This window comes from Rhipicephalus microplus, unplaced genomic scaffold (assembly GCF_043290135.1).
Source record: "Rhipicephalus microplus isolate Deutch F79 unplaced genomic scaffold, USDA_Rmic scaffold_14, whole genome shotgun sequence".
Lineage (NCBI taxonomy): Eukaryota > Metazoa > Arthropoda > Arachnida > Ixodida > Ixodidae > Rhipicephalus > Rhipicephalus microplus.
In genome coordinates, this window is record NW_027464587.1 from 34,694,779 (window position 1) to 34,716,385 (window position 21,607).

Sequence of the window (21,607 nt, forward strand, 5' to 3'; positions counted from 1 at the left end):
GCGAAACCCACTTGTCAACCTCTTATTTATTCCGAATGCACTGCTCTAATCTTCATGATGATATCACCACTCCTCGTCTTCTTCATAGTTTTCAGCACCTCTTTATGACTCCTTCCATCAAAAAGCAAGAGGAGCACTGGACTAGAACTTTACGGGTGTTGCCCTAAAATCGTCAAAAGTCAAGAAGGATGCTCTGAAACTCATGGAATAACTTCACCTCGAGACCCTAGTGAAGTTGGCGAAAAAGAGCAAAGGTGATGATCTCCGTGTTTTTTGCACTTAAGACGCATAAGCCCGAGCGCCCTATGAGAACTATTGTTACTGAGGAAGGTTCGTGGTAGAAACTTGTCAGTAGGTTTCTGCAAGGCTCCCTAAAAGCTCTTGTTCCTGATTATCCGTGTGGCATTGATAGCTCGAGTGTGCTGGTTGAGGCTCTGAGGGCAGAAGAGGTGGTAGCCAACACAGCTTTTCCTGTTGACATTGCAGAGTTGTATTATTCTGTACCCCATAACGAACTGTTCTCAGTTCTGCGTGAGGCCATCGAATCACATGGCGAGACTTGTTTTCAAGATGCATGTGGCCTTGCAACTGAGAGCTTTATTGAACTTTTAAACATTTATTTGTTGATGGCTTTTGTCACTTTCGAAGGCAAATTCTTTTTCAGGAAAATGGTATATGCATAGGGTCCTGTGTTACTCCGGTGCTTTGCAGTATATTTTTAGCTAATTTTGACAAACTTTTGTGCCCAAGCCTCGTTGACCACCGGGCAGCCCGTATATTTACATATGTTGATGATCTTATTATATTTCTTAGTATTGGGGGGAGTTATTGTGTTTTAGACATCATTGGTCACATCATCTCAGTATATTAAGCATGTTCTTGACATTTCTGTTTCACTCATAAAGTTCTGCAGGAAAATTCTATTAGATTTCTAGACCTCACACTCACTTTTCATCTTCATGTTCACCTGTGCTGCAAGTAAAGTCCAAAGACTAGAAAGAATCTTTTGCCCTTTAATTCCTCTCACTTCAAGCTGGTGAAAAGAGGTATCATCAATCTTTGTCTGACAAATGCTGTTACTAAGAGTTGCATTCAAAAAATGCAAGATAGCATGACTTGGCAGCAAAAGAGGCTATTGTTGGCAGGCCACCCGAAGTCGTTAATAGCCTCTGTCGCTGAACATGGCTTTAAGCCCCTTAACGTAATACACAGAAGGGATGGTGGTGTTGGAGAACACAGAAAGATTGAGGTGTTCGAGAAAAGAAAAACTTTGTGGTTATTCCGTATGTCCATGGCATTTCACAGATTGAAAAAGATTGCAGCTAAGATCCATGTCCAACTGCTCTGTTCTGCACCCAGCAACCTCATAGGTCTATGCAAGAGGGTTGCGCAGCTCTGCACGACAAGAATGTGAAGAAATACTGCGCATGTAATACATGTGTGGTGTATGGCATCCTGTTAAGTTGCGAGAGGTTTTACGTTAAACAATCTGGTCGATGTGTCAATGTTTGACAGAGAGAGCATGAAAATCTTCTACCCTCAAGCACCAGTGGTAACTTGCCATTGCACTGCAAGTAGTGTTGTTGTATGCCTTTCTTTGATTAGGTGACAATTTCAGATAAGGCTACGACGCAGCATGAACGAGAAATTATTAAGATATTCCATATCTAGAATACGGTTCTGACAAATGTGTTAGTGCAGCATCAGTTTATCTCACTAGGAAAGAATGTTTGTTTCTAGCACAGAAGTAATTTGCTCAGATCAGCTTGCTTGGTTTTTCAGTTTTTTTATATGCATAAGCTGTACAAACTTGGGAGGAAGGTTTTTTAGAAGTAAACGTCAGTTGTTAGTGCCACGCCTCTGTTTCTCTTTCTACTGCTCTGCTTTATCCGATATTGATGTTTTGTGGCTTTTGTAGCTTACTAAATATGTACCAACTTGCCCAACAAACAACTCTCCTGACAAAAACATGCATAGAGCTATAATGCTCAAAGCAAACGTACTCTCCATAGTGTCCTTGTACTTGGGACTTCATGTACTCCAACGGCCAGACAATCCACCAGGCGGCGGTTGCTGCCAGACCCGAGATCAGGAATGGTCCCAGCAAGGGCCGCTGGAAGTACTCATTGAAATTACGACGTCCAGAGTCCAGAAAGATGAAATAGGACGTCATGAGTCCCACCGTTCGCATCCATGTCACACCAAATCCCTGCAAGAGTGCACACACTATCCTTAAGAAAAAGTCCAAGGAGCCACGTCAACGCATAAAAGATCAGCCATCATAATAAATGTATGCCTCCTGCATTTTCTTTTATACACATGCGGGCACTGACACCTCTGAGATAAGTTTCCACAACCCTGCAATTGTCACATGAAGAAATGTGTCATTTGCATAGATGCCATCACGTGACTAAGGGTGCTGTGATGACAAATGCTAAACAGCTTTTCCAAAACCTCATGACAATTGAGTTACTGAAGTAGTAACACGTGTAGGTTTTCAACAAAAATCAATGTAAGAATTTCATGTTCCAAGCATGACACTGCAGCCAGTTTGGGAAGGATGCCTAATCTGACAACTAGAAAGTGTACCAAAAAAACTATGGATCGTTTCCCCGAAGGAAACCCTGATGGGATGCAAAGCAGCAGCAGTGCGCACAGCACTGACCCGGTTGAAACGGCCGTTGATGCGGATGCTGGAAAAACGGTTTAAAGCAAAACTCGGTGTAGCATTTACTCTAGCAAACATTTGTTTGAAACGCAAAAACATGGGAGGTGGGGCGCCTTAAACGCTTGCACTTGGCTTCCTTGGCTCGCGTCTCGTCAGTGTTACCCGTGCGCCGTCTGTATTCTCAAACGCGACCGGTCACATTTGTCGATTGCCTTGTCGATGCTGACGTTGCCATTCGCGAAGGCAATTGGCTTTCCTAACCTTCGTAACGCCGGAGACAGCTGTGAAAGGTACGCGCACAAGAGTGGAAAGCATGCCGCGATGGCATCTCGCCCGTTGGTGCGATCACGCGGCGCACTGTCCACATTGTCGGCGCCTCGAGATTCTCTAGGCACGCGCAACGTGCACACCGGCCGACTCGCGGCTTCTTTTCACCGACAGATGGAAAGAGGTGGTGCGGATGAGATGATGCCCATATGAGAAGTTGGCTCGAGCGTTGCGAGCAGTGAAGAGGGTGAAGCGAGAGAGAAATGACACGCGGCGAGCGCGCGGCAGGCGAGAGAGAAAGACGTCACAGCGCAATGCTAGGAGGGCGTGAGCTACTTGGCACCGCTCCAACACCTGCGGCGAGGGGAGCACTGCCGACGAATAGCTAGCATTACACAGGCTAATCAAAGAGATACTTCGCATCTAAATCTGACAATTGCCGCTAATAAGACACAGAAACACACACCTTAGCTGCCTGTGGAGCGCGTTTCTGTGTCTCGATTTTCATGAAGCACCATGCTCCTTAGGAAGTAAGTTCTGCAAATTATCACTGAAACACTCCACGCGATTCCAAATTATTATTGGTGTCTGCAGAGACCGATCAGTTTCATGTACAGTTCACACAAAGCAGTTGTGTGTCATACACCAATGGAATTTAATGGAGGTTGGCATTCCTCTGATTAATTCAGGAAATCATCACACACAAATGTCCCAACTTTTTTCTCCTTGTCTGTGCAGCAACAGTGTAGTGACAAACTCCTGAAGCTCTTCTTCATCCCTTGATCACTTTTAGTCAGGCGAAACGAAAAAAAAAATGGCAGTGGTTTAGCTCAGCTATGCCAGGATATATGTAGCGTTAGCAAAGGTTCAGCTGATTATTCTTAGCTTTCCAGATATCATGCTTACAGCTGTTCCAATGAATGACACACGGTATAAGTATTATGTGGCACATGTATATTTATTTTGCCGAGCAACTACTTCGGGATCCGATGAGTTAAGCTTCTCCGCTCTACTGCATCGTGGAGCAGCATTTGCACTCTCCTTCTCCATGGCTATACCACAGTGGCAAACGCCAGTCAGAGGCACTATCAAGCGGCTCCAGCGCAGTGTCAGATGGCGACTGCACAGGGAAGGCACGCGCGTCCGCGTCCATATGTCTACCAAGGCTATGACGGCACTCCTCTGGAAAGCGCACACCGGCGGCGGCGTGTCGCACGCGGCCGCGGCTGAGTGCAAGAGAGGTGCCGGCTCTGGTGCGTGACACCACTGCTGATCTGCGCAGCGCATCAAATTGTGCGCACAATGGCGGCGAGCCGCGCGCGGCGGTGGCGGAGTATCATTGCGCATGCGCAGACCAGTGCCACGCGAAATTGGCTCAGCGAGGCCAGTGTAGCTAATGCTACAAGTATATCACTGCATCTACACAAAGATAATGATGATGAGTTGGCGATGAGTGGGATTGTTCTGTGTCACTGTAAATCACCCATGACATTGCTCACTTACGCATGTAAATGAGTGACAATGCAGTGTAAATAAACCTCTACCGGGGCAACATCACTGTGTGGCGTCACTGCTGCACATGCAAGGTAGCGGTTGGCAAAACACCCCCCTGGTAGCTGAGTGAGGTACAGTTGTGCAGTGCTCTGGACAAGTTGTTTCTCACTCCTTAGGGGCAAAGTTCCTTATAGCCTAACCTTGTGACTAGTGACGTGTAACCGAGAGAAGAGTCAAGAAAGAAAAGGAGGCAAAAGAAATAGATGACCAATTCTCGTCTCATTTCCTAGATGGCATATCTCTGCCACTACTCTTTGATTGGCTGCTGAGTGCGCTTTGCCCACGAGCGCCCCTCTCGGTCTCCTGGATAGTCACTGTACGTGGCGGATCATTGGTGCAGCATGAGCGGCCCAGAGTGGCAGGCGCGTTGAAAACGCTTGCTCGCGTCTCGCGTCTTTCTTCTTTGTTCGCGTCTCGTCAGTGTTACCTGCGTGCCGCCCGCATTCTCGAACGCGATCGGACGCATGGATGCATGCAAGGACGGACGGACACACGGACTGATGGACGCTTCGCACCTACTCATGATTGTTCACTCTGTGGATATGCTGTGATATTTTTTAAAGCCTAAATTTCATCTTACCAGTCGCAACATTAGCTGTGGCATGTGCCAAAAAACATGTAGTTGTGTGGTTAACTGCTTGATGAAATATTTGCCACGCTGGCTGGCCGTTTATCTCGGAGATGTGAACACATGTGGCGGTGTTATGTGTTGAAAGGCGTCGACAATATTGGTTCACCTTTATGGTCGGTGAAGCTGAGAATATTGTGCATGGTGTGTGCAGTATGAATAACAATGAGTCTTGTTTGCGAAAACGTTCACACTCATTGTGGGCTAATGTCGGCAAGCAGTTGTTGACAGAACTTCTTGGTTTGAGAGCAAAACAGGGTTACTAAATGACACAAGCTTAAAACAGCCAAATTAAAATTCGTATCAGCCCAAACAGTCAAATGCGTGATTTCGAAGTAGCCCAAAAAATGCCTCATATTATTTGTTCCTTAAGGATTTTTCTCACGCCTATGAAATTACTTTTCAGCAGAAATTTCTGCCTGTTTTTTCGGTGAGGGAAGGGCACTGACCGCTCAAATGAAAGCCGTTTTTGCTTTCGTGCTTTTTTTTTACTGCCGTACGAGTATAAGTTGTACAGCGTAATATGTTTTTTGTTAAGACATTTGAAATGACGGTATGGTTACTGTAATACACAAAAAATCTTTATTGTCACTTGACAACACAAAAACTACCATGAAAAATGAAGAAAATATGAAAGCTTATTTACCACATTGCAAGAAATGAGGCATAGAAAGGCTCTGAGTACACTGGTGTAAAAGTTGAAGGAGCACTGACATCAAATTTCAAGATCGGGATGTGCCCATCATTCAATCGCTTGGTATGCATAGGTCTTCTTGGCCGAACGTGAACGACATCCGTCGTGTGGAAATCATTTTAATTCTATGTCAAACAGCGTAGAAAAGCTAAGGAGAAAGAATGGAAAATTGACTGCCCTGAGACATCGATACTAGCACTATGTGTTCGGTGTGATACATTCTACAAATACCATCCTGAGTGACGATGCCTTAGTAGCGATGACATGTATGATCCGAGTCCTCTTATCATGGCGCCGACTGGCTCTGAAGCGCAGAAACGCACTCACTCGTCACGTCTAATCTTCGTCGCATTGGTTTGAATAATTTGGTGAAATCATCAAAATAAAAACCACTTTTAAAAGAATGGCAAAAGAAAAGAGCATGATTAAACGTGTGCTTGTCGGTCAGCATGTCGGAGAAGTGTTGTGAGTTACAGGTGAGTGGCAGTCGTCTAGTTCGAAGCACGGAAAAAGCGCAATGAGGGTGTCCATTCATATCACGTATGTGTTACGAATCAACAGGACCACAAGCTATCAAAAGTGGAACAGCCTTTAGTCAGATATCATCGCTAACAAGTAACATGCAGGTATTGTTGAATTTTAGTTCATCTGTAGACTTTGCGTCCATGTAAAAGTGGTAGTACCGTGTCAACCGCGAGAGGTTGGATAGGTGAGGCCATCTGGAGACGAAAAAGAAAACCCGGAAAGCAGGAAACGTATTCTATTTCTCCGCCGATGTTCAATGGCGATAGCTATATCGCATCGACCCCTGTGCGTATACCTGAATTCTTCACTCGCCAAAACACACCAATATAGCTAACAATAGAGCGAACATGGCTGAAGCGTGCATCCTCGGGCACCTCTGCAGTGTTGCTTGGAACGGCATCCATTTTGGAATCACTGTTCTGCAAAAGAATGATCAAAGAAAAAATAATTCGCGATGTCTTCAATCGTGGGGCTTCCAAGCTCCAGACTATCGTATTGAACCCGAGTCGACACTTTGTACGGCAACGACAGCAATGCAGGTGACAAGGCATGACTGAATGTGTCTGCCTAGCAGACGAAATGTTTGCGGAGCAGCTTAGCCTGACGTCCCTCTTTTCTGTGGAGAAATGGTCAGCTGTGGCGTGATCTGGAGGTGACCGCGAGGTAGCGCCACTGCTGGTGCTCCCAGCGCTAAAAATGGCGGGATCGCCGGCCGTTTTGAATAGTGCTAAATACCAGTGATATAAATCAATAAAAGTGATAGTTATTCATCCCTTAGTTGCGCTTTGGGTCTCGAATCGCTGGTATGGGGTCTATAGCTACTCGCCGATGCAAAAATCTTGGAATAAGTAAATTTGATGTCAGTGCTTCTTTAAGACTGTGACCACATACAACTGTAGTCGCCAGAGGTAAAAGTTGATTTACTAGTAAACAGTGAGATATCACTGTGTACTAGTAAATAGAAAAAAAAACTAAAGAAATAATTAAATAAAGAACAAAGAAAACATATGAAAGTAGGCAAGAGCAAGCATTTGGTCCAAATCAGCTGATTTGGAAGCAGCTGTCCTTCCATGTGGCTAAAGCACCCGCAGTTGCCAGGTAGTTAGCAGTCAAAATCTCCTATGGACTGCAAGATGAGCATCCAGGCCCTACAAATCGAGCTCATCTGAAGTCCTAGAACATGGCTTTTTCAGAAAAAATATTAAAGTAATGCCACGGGTAGGGTATACTAGAACGCTCGTAGTTTACTCTACCATAGGCCCCGCTGTGGGACTAGCAGAACCCTTTGTGTTGTTTGGACAAGTCTTCTTCACTGAAGTTGCAGGCATTGAACGTGGGGTGGAAATTTCACTTTGCAAGCTAGGCATTATGATTGTTTTCGTGCTCTGCACATTAAACGCAGTTGCAAGTTAGTGCTCATCTTCTTGACCCTTTGTCCTTATTCTTGGCTTGTGCTGAAACAATCGACACGAGACCTACGAACTAGCCCAAACTGCCACTCTACTAGGCATTATGCCACACCATCCAAGGGAGATTAAGGGACGCAGTCTGTGTTTTCAAAATAATGGTGGAACGATAAATTGTAAAGCAACCTCGAAATAAAATTTTAAGCCTGAGTGGAACTTATTTTAACAAGCAGATAGTGCGGCGCAACTATAGCGAAATAGCAAACTATACAAGTTTCAGCAGAGTGAAAGAAACGGTCCCGAAAACTGAAAACATATTTTTTAAATCTGGCTTCTTTTCCCATTCATTCTTGTAGGTACTAGTAGTGTGCTCCACCAACTGCCCATCCTGGTGCGGAAGTTAGGTTTGTGATAATTTTGAAGGAGGCCACAGAGCTCCATTATCAACGAGGTGCTGCGGATGGCATAGACAGAGTTTTCATGCTGGAGGAGGCAGGGCCTGTCATCTACGTTTCCCTCTCTCAACATAATATATATATATATGTATATATCGAGAGAGAAAAAGACAGAGAGTTTGACTTCCAAGTTAAAGATGGGATACAACCGCAGCCTCTTCGTTATGAAGATGTCCACTGGGAGACTTCGCATTTATTTCTAGATTTATTCAAAGACATGGATCTACCTCGCAATGTTTCAAAGCAATAATGAGAGCATAGGCGGCTACTCGCTCACTGCATCACATATAAGATCGACTCCTACAATGCGTAGGGTATGCCTAATTTTTTTCATTGACATGCTTTAGTTTCACTTATGAATTAAACTTAAAAAAGCCAATAATAATTCTCAGACAGTATAAAATATTGCTTAACAGTATAGAACTCCGGAAGCAGGAGTTATGAATTTTTTTGGCGAACCTTGTTTTTCTTGAACGAACATTACTGTGCCAAGATCGCTGAGTGTTCTCGGCAGCTCTTGCATGTTCTGAAATCCAGTCTTTATACGATTTAATACCATAGTTTGTCATATTGTCACGTGTGTCCCGCGAAAAAGACGAAGGCGACAGCGCATACGCGCATATGCACGCTTTTATGCAGAACGCAAACACGACAAAGACGAGGAACTCTCCGGCGCGCGCGGTTAACAAAAAGACCGACCCGCTGCTGTTTTCTCAGCGTCTTCAAACACGACCTCTGTCTTCACGACGCGACACTGGTGGAGGAGCTGGGGCCTGCAACCTGATGCAAAAAGCGTTGTTCGGGACTGTACACCCAGTCCGGAGCCTCACCATCTTGTTACGACTCAAGTACACCGATTCAGCCGGTGCCTACTAGGCCTAAGTCCAGAACTCTTGACGGCATCTCCTGTTACCAACATGGGAGCCCCTTCAACGTCTGCGAATCTCCCTCCGCCCAGACGACTCATCCTTACCAGGTAACTTTTGAGACTCTTCGTGTTCCCGAAATCTTCCGTGGAGAACCGCATGAAGATGTCGAGGACTGGCTCGACCAGTTCGAGCGGACCGTTGTGATGAATCGTTGGAGCGTGCAAGAAAGACTTGGCCGTGCCTACTTCGCAATGGAAAATAGCACTCGCACATGGTACGAGAACAGGGAGCCTACTTTCCAAACCTGGGACAATTTCCGCCAAAAGTTTCTCGAGACGTTCCTGAGTGCGGACCGACGGGATCTCGCACAACAGATGATTGAAGCCCGCGTGCAAAAGCCGGACGAAAGCGTCGCCATGTTCGCTAAGGATATGGCCCGTCTATTTCGCCGCGCTGACCCTGACATGCCCAAGGCAAGGAAAGTTTGTCACTTGATGCGGGGAGTTAAAGAACCGCTTTTCGCCGGCCTTGTACGAAATCCGCCAACAACAGTGGATGAACTCATCAAAGAGGCGTCTGTCATCGAGTCGGCGCTACGGCAACGATGCCGCCACTTTGACTGCCTGCTTGACCAAACGCCTGTTGGTGTCGCCGCTCAAAATGCCGCTGTTTCCAACAACTCATTACGCCAAATGATTAGGCAAATCCTGCGGGAAGAGCTGCGGGCCCTCGCCGTTCCGTCTACCGAGCCCCCAGTTGCTTCCATTGTGGAAATCGTGCGCCGGGAACTACGGCAAGCCCTTCCATCACCGGCGCCACCACCCGAACCACGTCCACTGACCTATGCTGATGCTGTCCGCCGTCATCCGCCTGTCCCAGAAGAAGCTCCCTTTCAGCCACGGCCCGTTACCTTGCCGTGGTGGCAGCAGGAACCTGTGTGGCGACCATTAGTACGTCGGACCGACTTGTGGCGCACTGCCGACCGTCGACCCCTTTGTTTCCACTGCGGCGAACCAGGCCACATCTCGCGCTACTGCCTTCATCGAGAAGCCCGGTTTGGAAACTTTTCTCGGCCCGCTTCATTTTATTTTGAAGACCCTCGTGACCATGGTGCTGATCACCTGCCGACCAACCAAGCGTCTTCACCAAGTCGTCGCTGGCGGTCTCCCTCACCTGCACGAGGTCACACTTCCCCGAATCGCCAATGCTACGCTGACGGCGTCAGAAACAGCTCCGCAAGCCCGTCCCAGGGAAGCTAACTGCCGCGACCTCCGGGGGCAAGGTTGCCAATCGCCGAGATGCCAAAAAGACCCCCTTGCCTCTACACAAAGACGACGGGACGACGGTGATGACGAAGACGACGACAACCACGAGTACTAATGCCAATGAATTTGTACTTGCCGACCTCAGCATTATAGATAGACTCCACGTAACAGCATTGGTTGACACTGGTGCTGACTTCTCTATTATGATACAAGAGCTCGCCGACCACCTTAAGAAGGTCAAGACGCCGTAGAGTGGGCCGAGCATAAGGAGTGCTGGTGGACAGCTAATGACGCCAACCGGTAAATGCACCGCTCGGCTCGTAACCGGTGATTCTAGCTTCGTCGCCACTTGTCATTTTACCGGACTGTTGTAAAGAGTTGGTTTTGGGTATAGATTTTCTGCGCGAGTAAGGTACCGTCGTCAACATTCCAGAACGTATCGTCACCTTTTCTGCCCATCCTTACGTCGACGCCACCACTGAAGAACAACTGCAACGTTTACATGTAGCCGATGATGTGATGCTCCTGCCGAGATCTTGCCGACTTGTGTCGGTGTTATGTGAACGGCCGTGCCGTAATGAGGTGATAGCGGAGCAAATAGACACACTATTGCTTACGCAAGGCGTTTCAATAGCGAGAGGCGTTATGGCACTAATTGATGGGCGGGCAGAAGTGCTCATCACCAACTTCAGCAACGAGCGTCGTCACATCCAGAAGGGCACCCCGATTGCCTACTACGACGACGTGGACCAAGCCAGAGATTGCTTCGCTTTGCAACCGGACGACGCGACCATCCCAGCCTCGACACCTTTGTCTGTCAACATTTGCTCAACCCTGTCACCCTCGGATAAACAGGGCCTACTAGCGCTGATACACCAGTTCGAAAATTGTTTTTCGTGCACATCGAAATTCAAGCAAACACCACTGACCCGGCACCGAATCATCGTTGAGGAAAATACGAGACCGATCCGTCAAAATCCATACCGTGTGGCTCCGAAAGAACGTGAGGAGATCCAAAAGCAAGCTCAAAAGGTGCTCCAAGATGACGTAATAGAGCCTTCCAAAAGTCCCTGGGCATCTCCCGTGGTATTGGTTAAAAAGAAATACGGCAGCTTGCGTTTCTGTATCGATTACCGCAAGTTAAATCAAGTAACGAAGAAAGACATCTACCCACTGCCACGCATAGATGACTCTCTTGATCGGCTGCGGCATGCACGCTATTTCTCATCGATGGACCTGCGAAGTGGCTATTGGCAAATACAGGTCGACGAGAGAGACCGTGAGAAAACTGCTTTCGTGACGCCGGACGGTCTTTATGAATTTAAAGTGCTTCCATTGAGGTTATGGTCTGCGCTAGCCACTTTTCAGCGTTTAATGGACACTGTGCTATCAGGACTGAAGTGGCAGACATGCTTGGTCTATCTAGACGACGTTATCGTCTTCTCAGCTACATTCGAGGAACACCTAAGTCGATTATTCACAGTTCTACAAGCTATACATTCTGCTGGCCTGACTTTAAAACCAGAGAAGTGTCATTTCGGTTTCAGCGAACTTTGCTTCTTAGGCCACGTGGTCAGCCACAAAGGTGTTCAACCTGACCCGGGCAAAATCGACGCTATGGCAAAGTTTCCCGCACCGCATGACAAAAGAGCAGTGAGACGCTTCTTAGGCCTCTGCGCTTATTACCGACGATTCATCGCCAACTTTTCGTCTATTGCGGCGCCTTTGACGCGGCTCACACAAGAGGATGTCCCCTTCCTTTGGAGCGAGAAGGAACAAACAGCGTTCAACGAATTACGCCAACACCTACAAACACCTCCGTTTCTTGCGCACTTCGACCAGGAAGCGCCAACAGCACTTCACACCGACGCAAGAAATGTAGGCCTGGGTGCCGTACTGATACAATGGCAAGATAACTGCGAGAAAGTTATAGCTTATGCCAGCAGAGCTCTCTCTCGCAAGGAAGAGAACTACTCGACAACCGAGAAAGAGTGCCTCGCCGTGATTTGGGCAGTTCTCAAATTTCGACCGTATCTGTACGGCCGCTCATTCAAGGTTGTCAGTGATCACCACTCGCTTTGCTGGCTCACTAACCTGAAAGACCCAACCGGCTGTTTAGCACGCTGGAGCCTTCGGCTTCAGGAGTTTGATATGACCATTATTTATAAATCAGGGAAGAAGCACACCGACGCAGACTGTCTCTCGCGGTCACCTGTTGAGCCTGCCGCTATTAATGACGAGTCTATGGACGCCGCATTCTTGGGAGTCATCAACGCATCCACTATTTCACAAGAGCAGCGCAGTGACCCTGACCTGCTTCCGCTTATCGACTTCTTAGAAGGACGACGTGAAGACGTGCCGCGAGTTTTTGCGAGAGGAGTGCCATCTTTTTGTTTAAGGAACGACATTCTATAAAAGAAAACTTTTTTCCCACCGGCAGCCCATACTTGCTCGTCATCCCTGCATCGCTGCGAAAAGAAATTCTAGAAGCCTGCCATGACGAAGTCACCTCCGGTCATCTCAGTTACACTCGAACATTGTCCCGTCTGCAAAACAGTTACTACTGGCCGAACCTACCTGCTGCTGTGACACATCACGTCCAAACATGTGCCGACTGTCAAAAACGCAAAGCACCACCCGGCAGGCCGGCAGGCTTATTACACTCCGTCCAAGTACCAGCAAAGCCATTCGCCCAAATCGGAATGGATTTCCTGGGCCTATTCCCAACTTCTACCACAGGGAACAGATGGATCCTTGTCGCCACCCGATTACTTGTCTCGTTACGCAGAAACTAAAGCCATGCCGAGGGCCACAGCAGCAGAAGCGGCTCATTTCTTCATAGAAAGCGTCGTCCTTCGGCACGGTGCTCCAACAGTTCTCATCACGAATAGAGGAACTGCGTTTGTGGCAGAACTTTTGGAGTCAGTTCTCAGGCTCAGCGGTACAGCTCACCGGAGAACAACAGTGCACCACCCACAAATGAACGGACTAACAGAGCGGCTTAATAAGACCCTCGCAGACATGCTCTGCATGTATGTCTACACAGAACACAAGAACAGGGACAAAATCTTGCCTTATGTGATTTTCGCCTATAATACTGCCCAGCAGGAAACTACCGGAATGACGCCGTTTAGTTTAATACACGGGCGCAAAGTCACTACAACGTTGGACGCTATGTTACCGCACGAGTGTGACGACACTCATGCTGACGCCGAAAAATTTGGTCAGCGCCCCGAAAAAGCCCGACAGCTAGCCCACGTGCGTATTTGTCACCAGCAACACAAAGATGCGAAACGATACGACCTACGACATGAATTGGTAACCTACAAACCAAGCGACAAGATATGGGTCTGGATCCCAATACGTCGACGCGGACTTTCAGAGAAGCTATTACGATGATACTTCGGCCCATATCGAGTCACCCGACGATTGAACGACATCAACTACAAAGTTATTCCCGACAGCGATTGCAGTTCCAGTCGCCGACACCGCTCACCCGAGATCGTGCATGTCATCCGGATAAAACCCTACTTGTCCAGCTAACTCTCGTTTTTCCTGTGGGTGCCAGTGCATATGTGCGTTTTTATAAGTAGAGCGCCTTGGCTGCGCATCGGGACGATGCCATTCTTGGAGAGAGGCAAATGTCACGTGTGTCCCGCGAAAAAGATGAAGGTGACAGCGCATACGCGCATCTGCACGCTTTTATGCAGAACGCAAACCCGAGAAAGACGAGGAACTCTCTGGCGCACGCGGTTAATAAGAAGACCGACCCACTGCTGTTTTCTCAGCGTCTTCAAATACGACCTCTGTCTTCACGTCACGACAATATATTCAAAAAGGTTGTTTCAGTTGTTTGTCAACACCAACGAATTCTGCCTAGAGAAATTCATTTAAGGGATATTTCTAACTAAATGTTTAACTCGTCAGTGGCCCATGACCTCAACATTAGATGCCTGAAATTAAAAGAAGTGTGTACAAACAATCCCCTGCAATATAGCTGCCAGACAGGACTGTCAACAGCTCGTTGTCAATGGACAGTGACCTAAACGAAGCTCTTATATCTTAGGTGGCTCACGTGGGCTCCGCCCTCCCCATGAAGCCATCCAGAGAAGCCCGAGTCCCCTAGCTCCCTGCACTTTCCGCCTGTTACGGATGGTACCCCATGCCGAGTACGAGCTGTCTGGTAGCATGATTGGAGAGCAGCTTGCCCCATCAGGTAATGATAGTGTCATATGCATTTTAAATGCAAAGCATTTCTTAGCGAACTTTTGTGATTTTAAGTGTATCTATCTACCTAGACACCTACGACATTTAGCTCTTCTGGCCGTTTCGGTTATGATATCGATACCAAAATTGATATGGCATAATATTGTAACGATGTTGAAAGACTCAGGGTGTAATAAAATGTATGCATTAAAGGGTGAACCTGCGCCCACAACTCAAAGGGACTATGGTCGTAGAACGTTACAGCAGAACACCAAAGATGTCTCCTTCTTCTACTTCTTCAAGAGGAGTCCCAAGCGCGTGGCGCACATAAGCCGGGGCTAGCTGGGTTCTCATGCTATCATCATCGTCTCTGCGCAACACTAGACGGCGCGCATGTATGTCCCTGTGCGCGCGGTGATGGGCGCGTTGTTTGAATGCAGGCCATATGTCGTGGCATAATCCCCCTCCTCATACGCATCATCTGGATGCGTCAGGCAATGAATAGATTCGTGGTAGGCGTCACTGGTTTTCAATGATCTTTCATAGTAAGGCTTCATCCGGACTACATGTACAACCTCTGTAGGGTTGGGGCATTTCGAGCTCCCGTGTATAGCGGATCTGACTTGGTATGTTACATCGCTTACACGAAGGAGTACTCCATTAGGCCCGAAGTAGCGGCTAAGAAATTTTTCAGAAAGTCCACGGCGACGCACTGGGGTCCATATCCATACTTTGTCGCATGGTTGAAAATGCGCTTCTGTACGACGCTGATTGTACCGATAGGAGTGAATAAACTGTTGGCGGCGTATTCTGTATCTCGCCATCTGTCGTGCTTCCTCGGCTCTTTGCAGGAAGTCGTCTAGGCCAGATGGATTGCCGCTTTCATCATTCAGTGGTAACATGACATCCAGTGGAGTGGTGACTGTTCAGCCGAATACAAGTTCAAATGGTGTCACTCGCGTTGTTTCTTGAACGGCTGTATTATATGCGAACGTAATGTAGGGCAATATTTCATACAACAGTTTATCTTCGACGTCGACATACATTGAAAGCATATCAGTCAGAGTTCTGTTCAGGCGCTCCGTTAGGCCATTTCTTTGAGGATGGTATGCTGTAGTTCTTCTCTGGTCTGTATGGGTCATTCGCATCAAACATTTCATTAGTTCTGCAGTAAAAGCTGGGCCGCGATCTGTAATTACGACGCTGGGTGCACCATGTCTGAGGACTATGTTGTTGATGAAGAACTTGGCAACTTCAAGAGCTGTTGCACTGTACAGCGAGTCAGTCTCAGCGTAACAAGTGAGATAGTCCGTGGCTACCACTATCCCCCTCTTGCGTGCAGCCGATGTCGGAAACGGGCCTAGGAGATCCATACCAACTTGTTGGAATGGGGCATGCGGCGGTTCTATTGGCTGGAGGAGGCCTGCAGGTTTCACGGATGGAGTTTTGCATCTTTGATACTCACGGTAAGTTTTCACATAGCGCTAAACTGATGATAACAGTTTTGGCCAGTAGTATTTTAGATGAATTCTGGTGAATGTATGGCTGACACCCATGTGTCCAGATGTTGGCTCATCATGACATGCGTGCAGAATCTCGTTTCGTAAAGGGGCAGGTACAAAGAGTAAAACTTTTCACCATGAGGCTTGAAGTTCTTCTTGTAAAGAACCCCTTCTCGAAGACAGAACGAAGGGATCCCTCTGAATAAAGTGCGCGGGACTTTAACGTTGAGTCCTTGGAGACGCTGTATAAGCGGCAGCAAATCTGGGTCATTTTGTTGTTGTTGAGCGATTTCTAATGCCTGCAAGACGCCTAGAAATGAGAAGTCTTCTTCCCCCCGCTCACTCGTCTCTACTGGTGCACGTGACAGGCAGTCGGCATCGCTGTGCTTTTTCCCAGATTTGTATACCACAGTAACATCGTACTCTTGTAGCCTAAGGCTCCATCTTGCTAGTCGGCCAGAGGGATCCTTAAGATTCGCCAGCCAACACAGGCAATGGTGGTCACTGACTGCTCGGAATGGTCTACCGTAGAGGTACGGCCGAAGTTTACTTATGGCCCAGATGACCGCGAGACACTCTTTTTCAGTTGCAGAGTAATTTGTCTCAGCTTTCGAAAGCTTGCGGGTGGCATACACTAGCACTTTTTCTTGGCCGTTTTGCCGCTGGACTAGAATGGCTCCGAGGCAGACGTTACTCGCATCAGTGTGAACTTCAGTTTCGGCTGTCTCATCGAAGTAGGCGAGGATTGGAGAGGCTTGCAGGCGTGTTCTTAACTCATCACATGCTTCCGGTTGTTCACTTTCCCACATAAAGGGCACCTCGTCTTTTGTTAGATTAGTAAGTGGTTCAGCAATGTTCGAAAAATTTTCCACAAATTGCCGATAGTATGCGCATAAACCCAGGAAGCGACGTACTGACTTCTTGTCTTTGGGTGTCAAGAACTTCGCGATGGCAGCTGTCTTTTCGGAATTTGGCCGAACGCCTTCGGAGCTGACGATGTGTCCGAGGAATCGAACCTCTTCAAAACCGAAGTGGCATCTGTCTGGCTTTATTTTATTTATTTTTTTATTTAAAAATACCTTACAGGCTCTATTACGGAGCATAAAATAAGGGGGTACATAGGAAAGAATGCTAGTGGGTGATACTTCTGTCACAATACAAAGCAACTACAAAGCAAAGCAACTACAGAGCAACTAATAACTAATAACTAATAAACATACAAAGCAAGTAATAACATTGGAACTAATAACAGTGGTTGCACAAATGACAAAGAGGGGCTTCAAGCAACAACAAGAATTTCCCAGTCGCAAAAAAGCACAAAGAACAAAAACAGAATTCAAGGAGGTTATACAATGCTATTGAGATGTATCATTAATTGCTCGCGAAAATTTTCATGATTAGTTAAATTGACAAAGACGTCGGGTAGGTCGTTCCAGAGTGCTATGGCACGAGGGAAAGCCGATGAATTGAATGATTTTGTTTTTCCAAAGATGCGTGTGATGCTTCGCTGATTGTGAAGTCATTTAGACATGCGCAATGGTGCCGTTAGTGGGAAGGGTGGTGGCCTGGACGCGTGAATATATTTATGAAGCAAAGACAGGAGGGCAACTGTGCGCCGTATGTCTAGATGCTGTAATGAAAGGTCATGTTTTATTTGTGTGACGCTCGAGGGGCGACTGCAAATACGTGAAATGAACCATGCCGCCCTGTTTTGCACAGCTTCTAGCTGGTTAATGAGATAGGCTTGGAAGGGGGACCATATGGGTGATGCAAATTCCAGCTGTGGGCGGACAAAGGTTAAGTAAGCTTGTTTGCAGACGTTATTTGGCACATTTCGTAGGTTTCGACGTAAGTATCCCAGTGTTCTTGATGCGTTTGCAGATATGTAGGTTACATGTGCCGCCCAAGTAAGATTAGAAGTGAAATGAACGCCGAGGTACTTATACGAAGACGACCGTGAGACGTTGGAATTATTTATGGAGTAATCAAATTCAACAGTTAATTTTTTTCGACTAAAGGATATTACATTACATTTTAATAAATTTAAAGTCATTTGCCATGCACCACACCAGTTGTTAATGAGATTAAGGTCTTTTTGGAGAGCAAGGTGGTCATCGGTACTAGTTATAGAACGGTATAGAATGCAATCGTCAGCAAAAAGCCGTATTGACGAAGAAATATTAGTTGGAAGATCATTAATGTAGAATAGAAAAAGTAGTGGCCCCACAGCGCTACCCCGAGGCACTCCGGAGGTGACATCGGAAATTGGAGAGGAAGAGGTATTAACCAGAGTGAAATGCTTTCGAAAAGACAAGAAGTTACGGATCCACGATAAGGTTAGCGAATCTAAACGAAGTTCTGTTAATTTTGAAATCAGACGGGAATGAGGTACACGGTCGAATGCTTTAGAAAAATCTAGGAAAATGCAGTCAGTTTGTAAATTATTATCCATATTGAAGTGAAGATCAGTGGTAAATACCAGTAATTGGGTGTCGCAAGAAAAACCTCGCCTGAATCCATGCTGATTCTCAAAAAAGAAGTTATTGGTTTCCAAATGACAATAAATGTGCGAAGAAATGATATGCTCAAGCATCTTGCAGCAAATGCATGTTAGTGATATGGGGCGATAATTTTCTGGTGAGTATCTATTGCCACTTTTAAATAAGGGAACTACTTTACCTATTTTCCAATCAGCCGGCAGTTGTCCTGTTGATAAAGATTGCGTGAAGATGTGGTACAGGATTTTAGTTGAGCATAATGGCGTGTTTTTGAGCCCCTTAGAATTAATGTTGTCAATGCCTGAAGAAGTTAATAATTTAGGCTTTCCAATAAGATTCGCAATCCCTTCAGTGCTGACGGCAATAGGTTCCATGAATGTATAATCAAACTCGGGAACTTCTGGCACTCTGGAATGGTCTTCACACGTGAACACAGATGAAAAAAATGAGTTCAACACTGAAGCGCTGTCTACATCTGATAGAAGCATATGGTTAGCATCTTGTATACTGACAGACGTGGTAGCATTGTGAGGGGAAATTACTTGCCAGAATTTTTTTGGATTAGTATTTAACATGGAAGGCAAATCATGTGAAAATATTTAGATTTGGCTTTGCTTACAAAAGAGCAGTACTCTTTCAAAGAACCCTTGTACTTTTCCCAATCTGAAGGGCTCGAAGTGCGTTTTGCAATTTTGTAGAGCCGCTTCTTCCTTGATCTATGAGACTTAAGCGTATTGTTAAACCAGGGATTTTTATTGTCGTTAGAGATAGAAATTAGGGGAATATATTTATCAACCAAAGTAATGATTTTGTTTTTGAAGAGAATCCAGTTTTCGTTGACTGATCGGTACGGGAAAGATGGAAAAAAACCTGATCGTAAAAAGCTTCCAATTCATCATTTATACCTTCGTAATTACCTCTGTTATAGTCCCAAATTTTTTTCACAGTGCTATGTAATACGTGGGTTGGGAGGCTAAGTGTTATTTGAAGTAGCTTATGGTCACTGAAACCATCTACGTGCAGAATAGAACTAACAGTCTCATGAGTGTTAGTTAAAATTAAGTCTAAAATGTTTGTACCACGAGTCGGTTCCTTGACAACTTGAAACAGGTTATAATCTAGGGTTAGACTTACAAATTTCATTGCTTCGTGGCAGGTAGAAGTTAGGAGAGACCAATCAATCTGGGGAAAATTAAAGCCGCCGAGTAAGTATATATTATCAGGAGAGCATTGCCGAATTGCGGAATCAACGCTTTTGCGCAGCTCTTCTACAAATGAATTATCCAAGTCGGGAGGGCGATAGCAAACACCAACCAATATTTTTGTTGCTGATGTGATGCATGCAGTCCATACAATTTCAATAGTGGAGTCTATATTGACGCAAAAGGATGACAGTGTTTTTTTAATAGCTAGTAGAACGCCACCGCCTCTTTTTTTATCGCGGTCATGCCTAAATATGTTGTAGGCGCTGTTATCGGGGAGAAGCTCGTGATCGGGTATATCAGAATGAAGCCAAGTCTCTGTTATTGCTAAAATGTCAGGGTTACTATCTTCTAAGAACGAGCAAAGCTGATCGCGTTTGGGTATAAGGCTGCGTATGTTAGTAAAACATAACTGCATGAATGGTGACTTGTTATAGTAATCTGAACACTTAGGTTCCGTTGCGTGTGCATGCTTTCTTCGCTATGTTTTGTGAAGTACAACGGAATTTGTTGCGTGATCATACATGTAGGTCTCGTCATCAATGCGCAGTTTGTCCACTGACAACTTTATTGGCTTCTTTAAGCGTTTGGCAAATTCAATTAATTTTTTCCTACAATAACGTGTAGATGGCGAGAAGTCCTCACCAATCGAAAAGTCGGTACCCTTTAGTTTATGCGCGGCAGAAAGAACTTTTTGTTTGTTTTTAAAGGAACTCATTTTAGCTATGATTGGCCGCTGCTTATCAGTCTTGTACTTTCCTAGTCTATGTACCCGTTCAAAGTGGTCGTTTGTTAGTGGGATGCCAAGTTTTTGAGAACAGAAAGTTGTTATTTTTTCCTCGGATGTAGCTCAATCTTCTTTGTCTTCGTCATTTATACCAAAAAAGAGCAGATTGTCCCGCCGTTGCCTGTTTTCTGCGTCATCACATCTCATCGTTATAGACTGTAGCCTATCAGTAATATTGCGCAAAGACTCATTAGGCACAGAATCGAGTACACTGGAATCAACTGCATTCTTTGCGGTTTCCAAGGCAGTAACTCTTTCCGTCAATTGCTTAATCTGCTGGTCAGCCACATCTTGCCTTTCCCGAACACTTTTCAATTCACTGAGTATTCTGGCCTGCCCAGCCTCAAGCCTGCTGACAACCTCCAAAACTGTGGCGACCTTGTTTTCCAAGGTAGGCCCAGGGTTCGTCTCGACATCGCCACAAACGATGAGCAACAGTTCAATCAGAGCATGGCACAGGCGTGCCGGAAGACAGCATGCTCGCCTCACAGAATCGAACAATGTCGCTGGGCACGACACCGCAATCAAAAAACGATTGTGGCTCTTCACACAAACAGCGCACTCAAGGTAACTAACCTGAAAATACAGTAGTGGTAAGCGACCCATTCTCGATGCGGTGTCGTGCCCAAAGGAAACAGTTGTAGGCGGGCGCTTATAACCGGCGGTGGTGACGATATCAGTTGACGATCTCGGTAGCCAGACGAGGAAACTGTTTCCAACCAAACGTAGTTGTGCACAGAACGATGTCGACTGGAACGAAGCTGGTTCTGATTGGCACTGCTGCCAAGAATCAGGAGACCACGAGCTGAAGCCCATGAGCAGTACAGCCTGAAAATACAGTAGTGGTAAGCGACCCATTCTCGATGCGGTGTCGTGCCCCTTGGCTTGATGGTCAAGTCTGCTAAACGAATGGCTACTAATACTGTGCAAAGTTGCTCTAGGTGTTGGTGGAATGTAGCGGAAAATACGACGTCATCCAAGTACACCAAGCAGGACTGCCATTTCAGTCCCGCGAGGAGAGCGTCCATCATTCTCTGAAACGTCGCTGGCGCTGTGCACAGGCCGAATGGAAGTGCTTTAA

At 46.3% G+C, this 21,607-nt stretch overlaps 1 protein-coding gene across 2 annotated transcripts in view; it reads right to left on the minus strand.

The window, feature by feature from the left end:
• The window catches only part of LOC119181426 (mitochondrial substrate carrier family protein S), a 103,032-nt gene that overhangs the window by 18,411 nt on the left and 63,014 nt on the right, over nucleotides 1–21,607 (minus strand). For both annotated transcript variants that reach the window (XM_075882963.1, XM_037432670.2), the window contains one exon: nucleotides 2,004–2,209. In XM_075882963.1, the coding sequence (XP_075739078.1) occupies nucleotides 2,004–2,209 (206 nt within the window). The remainder of the gene's footprint in view (nucleotides 1–2,003; nucleotides 2,210–21,607) is intronic.